This window comes from Pleurodeles waltl, chromosome 2_2, assembly GCF_031143425.1.
Source record: "Pleurodeles waltl isolate 20211129_DDA chromosome 2_2, aPleWal1.hap1.20221129, whole genome shotgun sequence".
NCBI classification, from domain to species: Eukaryota; Metazoa; Chordata; class Amphibia; order Caudata; family Salamandridae; genus Pleurodeles; species Pleurodeles waltl.
The window spans coordinates 989,777,329-989,791,646 of record NC_090439.1 but is presented as its reverse complement, the minus strand read 5'-3'; the positions used below and the strand labels follow the sequence as shown (position 1 = coordinate 989,791,646).

At 45.5% G+C, this 14,318-nt stretch overlaps 1 protein-coding gene and 1 long non-coding RNA gene across 2 annotated transcripts in view; one reads left to right on the top strand and one right to left on the bottom strand.

Moving 5' to 3' along the window:
* Window positions 1-5,378, bottom strand: part of LOC138282802 (uncharacterized) — a 30,429-nt gene extending 25,051 nt beyond the window's left edge. The window contains exon 1 of the long non-coding RNA XR_011201002.1: window positions 5,227-5,378. This is a non-coding gene — a long non-coding RNA (uncharacterized lncRNA). The remainder of the gene's footprint in view (window positions 1-5,226) is intronic.
* A 70-nt stretch (window positions 5,379-5,448) lies between these two features.
* FBXO32 (F-box protein 32) overlaps window positions 5,449-14,318 on the top strand; it is a 34,156-nt gene continuing 25,286 nt past the window's right edge. The window contains exons 1-3 of the mRNA XM_069220709.1: window positions 5,449-5,681; window positions 11,687-11,799; window positions 13,375-13,424. Coding sequence (XP_069076810.1) covers window positions 5,569-5,681; window positions 11,687-11,799; window positions 13,375-13,424 — 276 coding nt within the window. The 5' untranslated portion in view covers window positions 5,449-5,568. The remainder of the gene's footprint in view (window positions 5,682-11,686; window positions 11,800-13,374; window positions 13,425-14,318) is intronic.

The following is a 14,318-nucleotide window of genomic DNA, read 5'->3' as shown; positions in this document are numbered from 1 at the left end:
TCTTGGCCACACCTTGGAGTCCTTTGCTGTTTTGATAGTGTTACACATAAAACCTTCCTAAATGTCACTCGCTGGTCAACTCTTCTTTGCACGCTAGACTTAACCAACCTATTCATATGCTCAGCTAATCATGGTAACAATCGTTTTTGGAATCCTCCCTCAAGCAAGCATGTTCTTCAGAAACTGCAGCATAACAATGGTGTTTGCAGAACCCACACGTCTAGCAGTTACTCCCCTAGAAATATAATCAACCAACAGTAAGACAAACTTATTATATAATCTTGGAAAACAAGACGTACAACTGCTTTCAGCACCTTTGTCTGAAAACAAGAAGCCAAGGCTAGTCCAAACTACATTCGGTCAAACTTGTACACACCCAATGGTGTAACCAACAAGGTCAACCATTTTAGATCCTAACCTTTAGATTTTAGTACCTGGTGGAACAATGAGAAAAAGTACATTACATTAAACAGATTAGCTTCACTGAGCAAAGCCAGTGACTTAATATGTTAGGTAAATAGCTGGCTGTCTATCCACATGGTTCTTTTCAGATTTTAGACACATCCTAATCTTATCACCAATCCTGGTGACCAGGGCCACTGGCTCTTACCATTGTGAAGCTTCAAACTTCACTATGACCCCCAACTACAACAGTAAACCCAATTTTCACTCAGTGATGCATCCTCCCAACCATGTGATCAACATATTTACCATTCCTTATTCAAGACGATCCTAAGCACAAACTCCTTGAAAAGGCCCAGTCTTTCTTCAAAGACATCCCTGAACTACCTGACAATGCCACTATCAAATCACCACTTATGCTCACTGCATCATATCATAATTATGACTGTCTTTTTCTAGCCAGTGCTTGAGGGAGTTGTCAGGAATGGTTGTCCCTGGTATTTGATTTTTTCATTGTGTGCAGATATAGTTGCATCTGTTTCTTCGAGCGCTCTGATTTTCCTCAAATTAGTTCTCTTCGGTCTATTTAATATTAAAGTCAAGTAAAGATTTTCCTGGTTTTGTACATTAATCATTCATTGGTTGCTAGTTTTATTTTTGTACATTAATCATTCATTTGCTGCTGGTTTTGTCGTTTGGGTCATCAGCGATGAATTGTAAGGATGTGAGCATTTTGCTTTGCAGGGACCTGCAACACTGTGGCATTAAATGGCAGGGAATTCGAAACTCATTAAAGTTCTTTTAAGCTTACCAATTCATGAGTTTTAGAAATGGGGTTTTTGGTTGGCAGTCAGGTTACCCCCTGTCCAAGCAAGGACCCTCACTGCAGTCAGGGTGAGTCACACACAATCCAAATTATCCTGTGCCCACCCTCTGGTAGCTTGGCACTGAGCAGTCAGGCTTAACTTAGAAGGCAATGTGTAAAGTATTTGTGCAACAAATCATGCAATAACACAGAGGAGCACCACAAAAATACACCACACAGTGTTTAGAAAAATATATAATATTTATCTGATAAGATGCAGGTCAAAACGATTAAAATGTAATAAGTATATGTTGACAATATCACTGTAGAAATGATTTAAAGTGTCTTTAGTCTCTTAAAAGCAATAAATGTCTCTTGCAAGCACAAACTGGTTTGCATTCAAAATGTCTGCAAAGAATCACAGAGGAGGAGTTGCGTGGAACACAGGGAGGTGTGCGTCGATTTCTCGGGCAGCACACGGCGATGCATCATTTATTTTTCATGCAGGAAAAGCTTTGCGTCGATTTCCTACGCTCGGTCTTGGATCCTCTTCATGTTGAGGGGGTTTTCGGATGCCCCGGGGACGATGTGTTGAATTCCGGCGCTGACAGGACGAAGTCACAGGGGCTGCGTCGATCCGGTGGGTGTTGCATGGAAATTTCTACCGCACGGCAGGAGCTGCGTCAATTCCTCTCTGGAAGTCGGGCTGCATCATTCTGGCTCAGCTGTGCGTCGATCCATTTGGCCGTGCGTTAAATTTCCAGTCGCTACGCTGGCGATGCATCGACCTTCTCATTGCGAAGTCGGGCTGCGTCGTTCCGGTTTGGCGTGCAGTGAATTTTTCACTGCAGTGCAGGCTGTGCGTCGTTTCTGGCAGGCTGTGTCACGATTTTCACCGCACAGAGAGTTCTTCTTGCAGGAGTGAAGTCTTTTTTGTCCTGAAACTTCAGGGAACAGGAGGCAAGCTCTATCCAAGCCCTTGGAGAGCACATCTCAGCACAGCCAGAGAGCAGCAAGGCAGCAGGGCAACAGCAAGGCAGCAGTCCTTCACAGAAAGCAGTCAGGTGAGTCCTTTGGGCAGCCAGGCAGTTCTTCTTGGCAGGTTGCAGGTTCTGGTTCAGGTTCTCCTCTCCATCAAGACATGGTGCTGCTTTCATGCAAGACTTAGCATGAAAGAAGCATCAGGATTGGTCTCAGCGGCTTGACTGCCGCTCAGACACTGCCTTGGTGTCTATGCAGTTTCTCCAGCCTGGCTGTTCAATACAGCCAGGTTCGAGAAACTTAAGTGTGCATGTGTGTTTGGCTGGCCTAAGAGGGCTGGCTAAACACACATGGACTTAGGTGCACTCTCTCCTCCTCCTCCTTCCTACCTCCTGTGGCCCAACCCGCCCCTCCCTTCACATGCTGGTGGCTGAACCAGCAGCTGAAAGATAAAACGATAAAGAAATATAATTTTATTTTTCAACTCCGTGCTTAACCAGGGGAGCAACGCTACTTCACCATTGAGAAAGAGCCGCTCCTGGTGTGTGGGTTAAAAACCTGAATGTTTTGCATGAATTACACAGCATGTTTTTAACATCTTATAGTATGGGGTTTTTCAGCCCATCTGCTCCTATTTGTTGAGTGTTCTGCACTGTTCCCCTTGTTTAAATTCTGATGATTCTGACCTGGTTTTAAAAAGTAGTTTTTCTGTTTTTTACATCAATTACTGCATAGCTACTTTGAGAAAAACATCATGCATTAATTAAAAAATCCATTAGACTGCCTGGTCTGTGGTGGTTCAAAAAGAGGGCACTAACAAACAGTAATGTCCTGCTTTCTACTTCTGTTAAGCTTATGATGCAAAAAAGCTTCTCCATTGACACAAAATGTGGTCCCAGTAGCTTTCTTTGCTTCTTCTTGGCTCATCGAAAGGTGCCCATTATCATCCCCACATGATGCCAGTTGCTGACCTTGCAGGCATACATTAACGCTGGTAGTAGTCACCCTACATTATTTTTCAATTTTTATAAACATGATTGGGAAAGTGATTTGGGATCATAAAAGGAAAAAGCAGATGTTATATCAGTTCATATCTGAACATTTTTCTCAGTATCAGTGTGTTACATTATGTCAGGGAAAGTGGGTGTTTATAGGGATATCAGACCGTTTAAACGTGTTTCACATAAACTACATTTTGGGGTCGCCAGGGATCACAACTGTGACCTCTAGACCACAGCTTGCGAGCCCTGGCAGGTTGCTTGTGAACCCTATGTTCAAGGAAAACCCTGATTTTATTGGTTTGCAGCTCTGCAGAGCTGAATATATGTCTCAGATTCCACTTGTGATTTATTTATTTTCTGTCAGTTTTCCCGGAAAAGAATACTTTCTGCACAGATCTCCTGGCATTTGCTAACAGAGTTGTGGAAAGTGTTAGGGAAGGCTCACACTGTTCACTTCAGCAAGCTCACATTGGAACATCACTGTCTGGGGAAGGGAAGCTTGTCGAGCCTGTCATGCCATCTGTCTGTGATGACTTGAATTGAATGAGGTCACGTCACAAGCCACTAATTGCATCACTGTGTATGTCTTAGGGAGACACATAAAAGGCTTGAGAATGAAAATGCAAATGTAAGATTACAGATGTTTGATTTTTCATCTGTTAATGACTGGGGATACGCATTTTTAGGAAAATATAATGTTACTGAGTGTGCATTTTTCTATCCAATCAAAATTGCGAAATTAATGACACTTATGAAGCTGTGAATTACAGAGAAAACATACATTTTGAATTGAAAAAGAAGGACTGGAATGGATTGCAGCTAAAGATAGCAACGAAATGAGCGCATTTGAGTAAAAAAGCCTCATAATTAGTGTGCGAGCTGTGGTGCCTGCATGCTCACCTAAAAGTGACTCTAAGGCCTTCACTAAGAATTGCAATTTATTTCCAATGAGGCTGATAATGTTGCTATTGAAACTGTAGGATTTGCTGGGAACACCTTAATTTAATTTGAAATGTGGGCCTAGGTTTATTAACACTTTGCGCTGAGTTTACGTTTCTTTTCTAATACAAACTTGCTGCGAAGCATTAAAGTGGGATTTACTTTCCAATGCAAATCATGATTTGCATTGATAACTTCCCTAAAGTAAAGCAAAATAGCTTTCTGTATTGCTTTGAGCACCTTTGCGTCATGGGAGCGTATCATGGGTGGTACACGGGTGGTCCCAAGCAACCACTCCCCACGTTTTTACCATTTTGCATGTGTGCTGCAGTGTCTAGAACACACACTAAGTTGGAAAAGTATTAAAGTATAGATTTTATACTAGCGGGGCTTCTTTCGAGTGCAAAAACCTATGGTTGTCAGAAGGCACACATGCTTGCTTATTGTGCAAGGGTGTGTGCGTTGATGCACTGCACCTTAAAGTCTGTCAGCGTAGGGAGAGAAGAAAACAGTGCCACATCCTAGTAGCTATGGTGGGTGTCCTGCTCTCTGTTTTACACAAGGCAGCGGAGCAACTTTGGCTGGTGGGCTACTTGCATGAAATGTTAGTAAAGCTGCCTCTTAATGTTTGCTAAGGATTTCAAGGTTTCAGGACATCAGTGATATTACAATTTTGACTGAACAGAAAAATGCATATTAATTTGTTTTTATTATTACTATTTGTTTTTTAATTCACTTTTGTTAATGCCATCAGGATCAAAGGTGGGGGTCACATGATGTCACTTCTTGAGACGTCATCAGGGTCAAAGAGCAGGTGATGTCATTTCCGCTAAACCTGGCATTTTGGTGAATGGGTGTCCTTGGTTTTTCAGTGACACTGCATGAAGGTGTATGTTTCTCCAGGGATGCTCAGTCAAAACAAACACCCGGAGGATCGTTAAAAAGAAAAACATCTCTAGAGATGGCAGGGAGAAGGGGACCGTAGACATTTCAAGCAGCGCGAAGCAGCGCAAATAGCAGGCACGAGAAAGAATAACGAATAATGTATCCTGCGCCCCTACACCGAGGGTTGATTGGCTGCGGAGATCCTGTTTCTACCTGTGCTTTGTGTCTGGTCGTTTCATGACTGGTTCCTGCTGCAGACGGGCAGCTGCTCCTCGAGAGGCAGAGTCGGGTAGCAACAGCAGCAGAGATCACGTGGTACAAAGTTTCCACTGGAGGATTTTGCAACAAAGATTAGTGCATCAACAAAGCCACGTGCTTGAGTCGGGGGCGGAGCAGCTCACATTTCCGGCAACAAAGGCAGCTGATATAAATGCAGCTTGGGGAGCAGTCGGGCAGAAAAGCAGACCTCAGCAGAGCGCACGGAGGTCCCCGAGAGCCAGGCAGAGGAGCCCGCAGTTTCCCGCGCACACTCATCTCTCCCTCAGCGGCCTGAAGATGCCGTTCTTAGGGCAGGACTGGCGGTCCCCAGGGCAGAACTGGGTGAAAACCGATGACGGCTGGAAACGATTTTTGGAGGAGAAAGTCAACTATATCAATGACCTCAGCAGGTGAGTGTGTGGCAGCCAGCAGCACTGAACCGAGGGCCCCTTCGCAGCAGGTTCGGGTTCTAAGCACTTTATTTTGTCTTTGCGATCCGATAACGAAATACCTGTGGTGATATCGCTGGCAAAGCATGGGAGGCAGTGGCGTCAATAGAATGGGTGATGTAAGTGTGTCCCGTTCCCTTCCCCATCTGGTAATTTGTAGATTGAGGCCTCGCTTGGGCTCATGTTCGGTGAGGACAGCTTATACGATCACTGATGGATCCTTCTGTGCTTTCTGGTACCTGTGTTTTTACTTCTGGGCTTGTAAATGCAGCGCTGGACCGGGACTGGATGAGGTACTTGCACCTGGCACAGAAGAGCGAGAGATCAGTGGCTGGGCAAACAGCAGAGAACACCCGAGTTTACAGATGGCTAATGCATGTGTCCTCAGTTTGGGTTTAGGCCTTATCATGGCTGGATTGCCAGCTGGCGCCATTGCCACTCTGTAGAGATGCAACCGGGAATGCAGCAGATTGGCTGTTCCTGGTTTTACACAGACCCCCGGGCAGTCTGCACAGACCGGGAGATAACGATGTCAACTTTCCAAGTCCCCCCTTCCTTGTCCCCCGTTACTCCTGGTATTCTTTCTCGCTGCTGTGCACCTGTTGTCGGGGCCTAAACGGCAGCGTGGCAGGGCCAGAAGGCCCGTCTGATAGGTCAGTGTGTGGGCAGGTTTTTGCCTGTTTTGGGGCCTGTTTTATGGTCTGTTTTTTACTGTTGATTTCCCTTATATCACCAGAAACATTGATTACACCAAACACAGTGCATGCCGTCTCCTAACCTTACAAAACGCACACACTTCTTATCTTTACTAATTCAAAACCGCCCTGGTTTGCAGAATCTGGGGCCCTTTTTATATTTCTGATTTGCACTTTTATTTTAGTACCCTGGCCTAGGTTTGTCCCAGTCCGGTTGCGACCCTACCTGCCCTGTTGCTCTCGGATACACCTTGACCCATACCTCCATGTCCATGTTTTCAGGTCTGCATCAGCACCCGCCATGGACAAGCACTTCCCGCTTGTTTGCTTGGTTTTCTTAGTTGCTTTCTCAGTGGCGCTCTCTGTACAGTCTCCCTCCCTCTCTCCCCCCCATGCGTGCCTTGATGCCTCGTTGGCGAGCCACAGCATATGCTCTGACGCATTTGTTATTTCTGTCTTCCCCTCGTGCCGCTGTATGTCTGATCGAACACGAGATATCAAAGCTGCAAGGATTTTTTTTTTACCACAAGCCAACCTGAAAACTGCCCATTTTTAATTGTAAATATGCCTGTCCAGGGAGTGTACGCGGTTATTTACCGCTTGTGCAGAACCCCGAGCTGGGCCGGAGAGGTTAATCCGCATCTTCGGTCTCACGTTCTGTTTATCCCCAGAAAGCTGCTTTGTGAGGGAGGTTAGAAACAGTGACTCAGCCGCTGGCTGGAGCTGGGCAGGCTCTGACGGCCGCACGCAGACGCGCTGTCACAGGCATGTGACATGCAGCCTCCCACTTCTTGCAGAGGATGTGGCCTGGTGGTTACATTGTCAGCTGTGATGCGAGGGCACCTGGGTTATGATCCAGGTCCCACTTGCTAACAAACGTAACCGTGTGATCCGCGGCAAATCACTTCATAGCAGTGCTACTGGCCAGCGGAACACCATCTTACCAATCAGACATCGGACCATGAGCTATGGAAAAACTAAACATTTACCTAACATTGTGCAAACAGGAAAGGCCACCCAGACATAATAATAGCAGATGATGTCACGTCAGCAGGGACACAGCGCACCAGAGGTAGACACCTCATTGATTTTTTTTTAATTTAAAATAGGATTGGACAATAGTGCGGCATGTTTACGAGGCGGTATAGTTTCTTTGCTGTTCTCCTTTTGTGTGGCATGTGCTTGCAATAAAAAATGAAAACCGCCAACCATCACTTCACCCTGCCAAGGACGCACCTGTTGGCTTTGTGAGTGCTTGTTTTTTAGAGAGATTAAGATGTCACAGAAGATTCTTGCATGGGCTCGGTGTGCAGGCATGTGCTGAAGTCCCCCCCCCCCCCCCCTCGTGGAATAAGTTGGTGACTGTTAATGCCTTCCGCCTGAACTGCCTCCAGCGTCATGGATCACGCACGCACGCACACGAGCGTGTTTCAAGATGTGAGCACTTTTGTGAATTTCAGTCCAGGGTGTCTTTATACAGCTCCACCCAATTCACTGTTGCTCCATCGCTCGTAATCCTGCACACACGCACGGCTGGTGTGCTTTTGTAATGCACAGCTCAACAAGCCACCTTCCACAAGGTAGGTCAGATTCATCCTTGTGCGAGGCGCTTATACAATGTACTGCTGTCACTGTTCATTCAGGGTGTGCTGAAGGACAACTCTGCAGTGCCCTCCTCTACTGTATGCACAGGGAGCATCCTCATACTGAAACTTGTGCCCGAAGAGCGCCTCTTCATTAGCAAGGACCCCTCTGGTACTTGAGGAGTAACTGATGCAAATATGTCTCGTATAGCATCTTATTTCTTGATTGGGAGCGAAATGTGACACGTTTCTTTATACCTGTTGTCTGCAGAGCAATTCTTCATCAAAAGGCAAAACTCGGATGTTGGCTTTTTCTTCTACATCTGAACGCAGCTTTTTTCCCGTGGCAAAAAGTAAATTGTGCAAATGCAAATTTTTGCGTGATTTACTCATGCATATTTCCCAAACTGTGTGGAAAATTTGCACGAGTATTTTTTTTCATTGAATTGGAACAGTGCTAGCGATCTTGGACTGTAGTAGATGCCGTTCTTTGTGAATCCAATGCGGTAAGGAAATCTATACCATAAGTAGGAGTAAACATAAGGGAGTAGATGTCTGTCTTTTAATGGCAGAGTTTTGTGAATCTGGGAGTTTGTGTCTTCTGGGACAGACAACAAGAGGGCCGAGGACACCTAGGAGAGGGCGTCTGTCGAGGTAGAGAGACCCCCAAGTTTCTGATCAGTGAGAACATTTGCAGAAGAACACGGAGAGCAGTGTGCCTGTAATGTCCAGGCCACACACAGCTCATCGGGATGATATCGTTAAGACCAGTCCTGAATGCCACACAGGGGCCCCTGTGGTGTGTGTCATTGAAGAAAGAGATGCGACCATAAAGATCATTCCTACTACAAACTGCTCCTTGGGGTCTGTTCACAAAAGCATTTGAGAGTATGTAAAGTAGGCCTCCTGTAGTACTCTTACATGCCTTTGTGAATTGTCTCCAGGAAGGCTAAAATGGGAATCTCCAGGAAATAGTCATGTACAAATAGAGAGCACTTTCACTAATAGGGAGTTGGACATTTCAGGGCTGATTTACAATGACACGAAAGAGTACGTAAAGGGGTACTCCTGTATTACTGCTTCTAATACGCTCTTGTTATTTATCCCCTTGTGTTGTGGCCTTAGAATCCTTCTATATAGACTACTGTAAACAATGTATTGGGTGGGGTGGAGGAAGCGCTTTTGCCATTGCCAAAGCCTGACGAGAACGCATAAGTAGAGCATCCTAGAATCAGGTCTGCGGTGGAAAACCTGGAATGGCGCACCGGGGCACTTTGAGACAGCCTACAGTGCTACAAGGTCCCTGTGATAACAGCAAGTGTCTTGTGCTGGAGATATTTAGCAAGCAATATTGTGACTACTATATTGTTTCTGTTGCCATTACTTCCCAAGATGTTATGACATTTTAGCCAAGTCTCAAGAGGAGTGATGGAATCCTACAGACTTCTGCTGTCCACTGACTGTCCTGATCCACTAAATGTTTTGCTGCAAGATTTGGCCCTGGGCACTAGAAAGAAGTTACGGATGCTCAGGATAGGAGTCTGGCTAAAACTGAGGGCAGGCCTACCATGGTTTATCTGCTAGTTCCCTCGGCTGCAATACTATCCTCCACAGGAGAAGGGGAACCCCCCAGAGAGTTACACTGCCTCATTAAGTTTTGTCTGCACATTGCTTCCGTTATGCTTAGGAAACCTCTTGTAACTAGAAAAAAAGCTTTAAAATGTCTTGGAGCCCACACATTACTTACCATTGGTTGGCTCCCACATCACTCGTGTTTCCTTGCTTCTCATTGGTCAGAGGCCCCTCCTCACCTGAGCTTCCTTCTGGGACTTCACCATTTGTCCCTGCCATGGAGCATGGAACGAGTACCGCTTCCTCCCTGCAGCCAGTGTCTTCCCACTGGCTGCAGGCTCCTGCAGGCACTCTTTTTATTTTTTTAAATTTTTTAACGTGCAATCTTAAAGCATTTGTATGCAGTCCCTTTCATTCATCCCCGCCCTCCTCCCGCACTGTTGTTCTTTGCTATGCAATATGTAAAGAAACATTGACAAAGCCAATAGATTACACATAGGTGAAACCTATTTGCTTTGTCAGTGCTTGCTTTTGAAGAGTTGACGAAATGGTGCCCAACAATTTACATCTGAAAGACCAGGAGATGCTGTGAAAGACACTTCTTAGGTTAAAGTGTAGAACATATCGTACTGTACTTGGTACTGGTGATGGCGAGTGGTTCAGAGGACAGAGGCGATGTTCTTACTCGAAGCAAAGATAAGTAAAGGCATGGAAACAGACTTTGGCAGTAAAATCCTCCTGCAGCAGCCAAGAGCTGTGTGCTTTGAAAACTGGCTTTCCTGGAACACCCAAGCACACAAATATTCCCTCCTTCCCACCCCCCATTCTTCTTGCCCCCTACCTTCCGTATTACGGTGTTAAAGATACCTAGTTTACTCCTATGAACTCTGAACCTTTGTGCCCCTCCTCTGCTGCATGCCAACCAGTTGAAGGTACTGAGGTTTGTTCTACTGCTGCTGGTTGATGTTAAGAAGTATTTGAGGCTCCAGCTGTTGCCTCCGGTTGGTGCCAAGTATTTTGCTTCTAACGGTTTCCCTGTAATACTATCACTTTGAAAGGCTGCCTTTCTCAGAGCCCTGTACCTCATTGTGATAGAGACACTGTTGGACCCGCTTCATCAGCAGGTTGGGGTCTTATCGAGCTGCACATGCAAAGTGGTGACGTGTGAGGGGATGGCAGCTCCTACAGTCTTATCCTGCAGGCCGGCGATGAATACAGCAGTAATGGCTGAGTGGATGGCTTTTCCTGTAGGCCTGTGATGGCTATAGAGGTAATGGCTGAGTGGATGGCTTTTCCTTCAGGCCGGTGATGGCTATAGTGGTAATGGCTGAGTGGATGGCTTTTCCTCCAGGCCGGTGATGGCTTTAGAGGTAGTGGCTGAGTGGATGACGCGTCTCCAGGCTGGTGATGGCTGAGTGGATGGCTTTTCCTCCAGGCCGGTGATGGCTATAGAGGTAATGGCTGAGTGGATGGCTTTTCCTGTAGGCCTGTGATGGCTACAGAGATAATGGCTGAGTCAATGGCTTTTCCTCCAGGCCGGTGATGGCTACAGAGGTAGTGTCTGAGTGGATGAATGCTCCTCCAGGCTGGTGATGGCCAGAGCAGTAATGCTTACGAGTGGCTGTCCTGTCCTGCAGACTGGTGATGGCCACAGTGGTAGAGGCCTAGCTGAGAAATCCACTTGCCCGAGGCTCTATTGCAGCAGAAAAGAACAACTAGGGTTTATGGAGCTTGTTAGTTACTTGTTCATTTGCAAAGTTTGTTAACGTTTTTGACTCCACGCTGCTTCCAAGAAAGAGTGCTTTTTGTTTTCACCAAATAGGTAAAGTGACTAATGAATGCCTACCCGTGGGCACATCTTTTGTTAACTTTAGATAGAACGGTAGCAAAGAGGAATAGAAAGCGCAAGTTCCCCATACCAGGAACTGAGCAAATTTTAGCTTTGGAGAAGTTACAAAGTCAATTTAGCTTTCTGCCTTTTGAAGAAGAGCCTTTGTGAGTTTTTCATTGTTTGGAAAATTGACCAATCTTGAGTCTAGGAATAGGCTGTACAGTTCACATTACTGTGTGTAACTACATTAACACAGCACTGCATGTGTATTCTTGTTGTTCGCAGTTACTGCAAGAAGGATGAGTTCAATAAGGAGAACCTTTTCAACAGCAACAACTATGACGTGGCTGCAAAGAAGAGGAAGAAGGACTTACTGAACAACAAAGCGAAGATTCAACGTGAGGCTTGTTTTCAAGGGGGTTTGCAGTAGCTTGATTTGTTAGGGGCGCTTGTGGCAAGCTTATCCCAGATGTGCACTGCTAACAATGCAACATCCATGGACGACTTCTGCATGGCAGGACAGAAGAGCTTGTTACATTAGCAACATTAGTGATGTACTTAGCTTGTTAACAAAAGAACTGTCAACAAAAGCGAGATTCGATGTAAGATCTCCGTTTTACCTGAGCATAAGATCATGTTTAATTGGGGACCATAGTGACATGCTTATCATTTAAGAAAAGCCAGATTTGTAGTAAGAACGTAAGAACATGGGTATTGTTTACGAACACTATTTACAAAAGCAAGGTTTGACGTAAGGTCACTGGTTAGCAGGGCTCCAGTGTGAGCTGGATTAGGGGATGTTAGTGACATGCTTATGGCTTACAATACATACAAGCAAGATTTGACTTTATGGCAATATAGCAGTATACAAATCTCGGGAGTATAGCATACAATCTATATTTAACAGGCCACCGAGCTTCTGTTGATAGGGGGGCTAGCGACATGATTGTTGTTTATCCACACTGATGACGTCTCGCTCGAGTGGAGGCCACGCTCCTATATTCTTGTAGTTCTTCTAAGGCTTGCTGGCCTGTCATGGACTGTCACTTTTAGCACTGTTGACCATGCAGGTGACCAATCCTGATGATGACTCGTCCCCTTCCTGTGTGGAACAGCATCCAAACCTGGCAAAATATCAGATCCGACCTTCAGTGAGTCAAACTGCGGCCAGCAGGGTCTTCTCCCGTTGTCGCAAGAGCAGAAGGGCAGTCGTGTTGGGTTGGTGGATCACTGGAAAGACCTTGTTGAATGGTCATGCAAAGCGCCTAGTGTCTGACAGCTGTTTATTTAGTTGGAAACCGTGCTGGGACTGAAGGCTGTAGAGCCGAGCTTGAGCATCTGCTAGTCAGTGAGTTTGACGGTGAAATTCATTCAGCAGCGTGGATGCTTTACAGATTCCTTGTTGAAATCTGCTTGCCTAAAATAAGTCTCACGTGGTGGAGAGCCTCAGATGGCCTGAATGTAAATTGATTGATTTTGTGTTGAAGGTTCTCAGGCCAAGAATATTGTTTCTTAAAGTGCTGGTGCAAGCCCTTGGTGCAAAGGAGGCCATGATCAAAAACAAGTGTTAAGCTGTCTCGGAAAGGGTTCAAGGTTGACTTCAGTTCTGACGCTTTGCCTCCAGTGTGCTGAAGTTAGACCTAGTTTATAGGTGCGGTGGCCCGCTACGGCTCTTTAGTGGCTGCTGATGTTGCAATAAACATTGCTCGCCACCCCCTGAATTTGACCATGAATGATCTGCGTGGTGTTGTAGTTTGACTCCGTGTTGCTGGCACCACCTGTACGTACCATTATATTCTTCGTCTCAGGATGTTCTGAGTATTCACTCCACAAAATGGGGCAATTAACGTTCAGTTACAATGTGAAATATTAAATTTGATCCTGACTACTAAGGTGTGCCAAGCAGACAATGCATCCATTTAAAGCTCCTAAAATAATATTCCTCTAATAATGAATCCCTTTGTTCTCCACAGATTTCCACCAAGAGAAATGGATCTATGTTCACAAAGGGAGCACAAAAGAAGTAAGTGCCCATCCCGTTCTTTCGCAAACGAACAGGGTGAATTGGTCCTTTATCCCTTCGCAGCTGCGTTTCAGGCTGAGACACAGGGCGCGTCACCTCAGCAGCTCTACAGGCGGCCCACTGTGCTAGGCACAATAGGACATCATCTTCCCTCAAGCTCATTTCTCTATAGCCGGGCACACAGCAACTGTGATTTAATTCTTGAAAACCAATGTTGTGATGCAACACTATTCACAACTCGTTCTGACCGTCTTAGAATCCATATTTGGACCAGATAAAAGCAACCCCCTTTCCGTGCTGTTTATGGGGGAGGGAATATTAAAAAGTAAATTTGTTATTTTAAAAAACCTGAAGGCTTCTCCCAAGTAGTGGTTTTGCACCACAGAAGCATTGTGTTAGTAATTGAGATGAGAAGAGGAGTTTGGTTACCCTTTACCAGTATGCCGTTGTCACTATCCATTCAAGCAACCGCAATACAGGCAGGACGATCTTACACCCTAGGGTCCCCCAGAACTTTAGGAAGGCACCAAAGCTCCAACTAGTCAGTGAGACAGCTCCTGATGGATGTACTGTCCCATCTACCTTTCTTTTCCTATCTTTTGCCCTTCTCTTCGTCCACTGTTCATCCCCTTCTCTTCCAGTCTGCAGCAAGCAGCCCTGAGAGGGTTCCAGGACAGGAAGGGGCTTTTCAATGCACAGGCAGTCTGTTCTGGAGTATATACCATGTTTCAGTGCCCCTTAATAAACGTGCCAGTGGTCTATGTTAAACAAAAATAGTTGATTCAAGATTTTTCTATATGTTGCTTTTTTCTAAGTATTATGCATCCAAAGCATTTAAACAGTATATCAGTGTTTTATTAATATCAGCTATTCAGAGAAAAGAAAACCCTTATC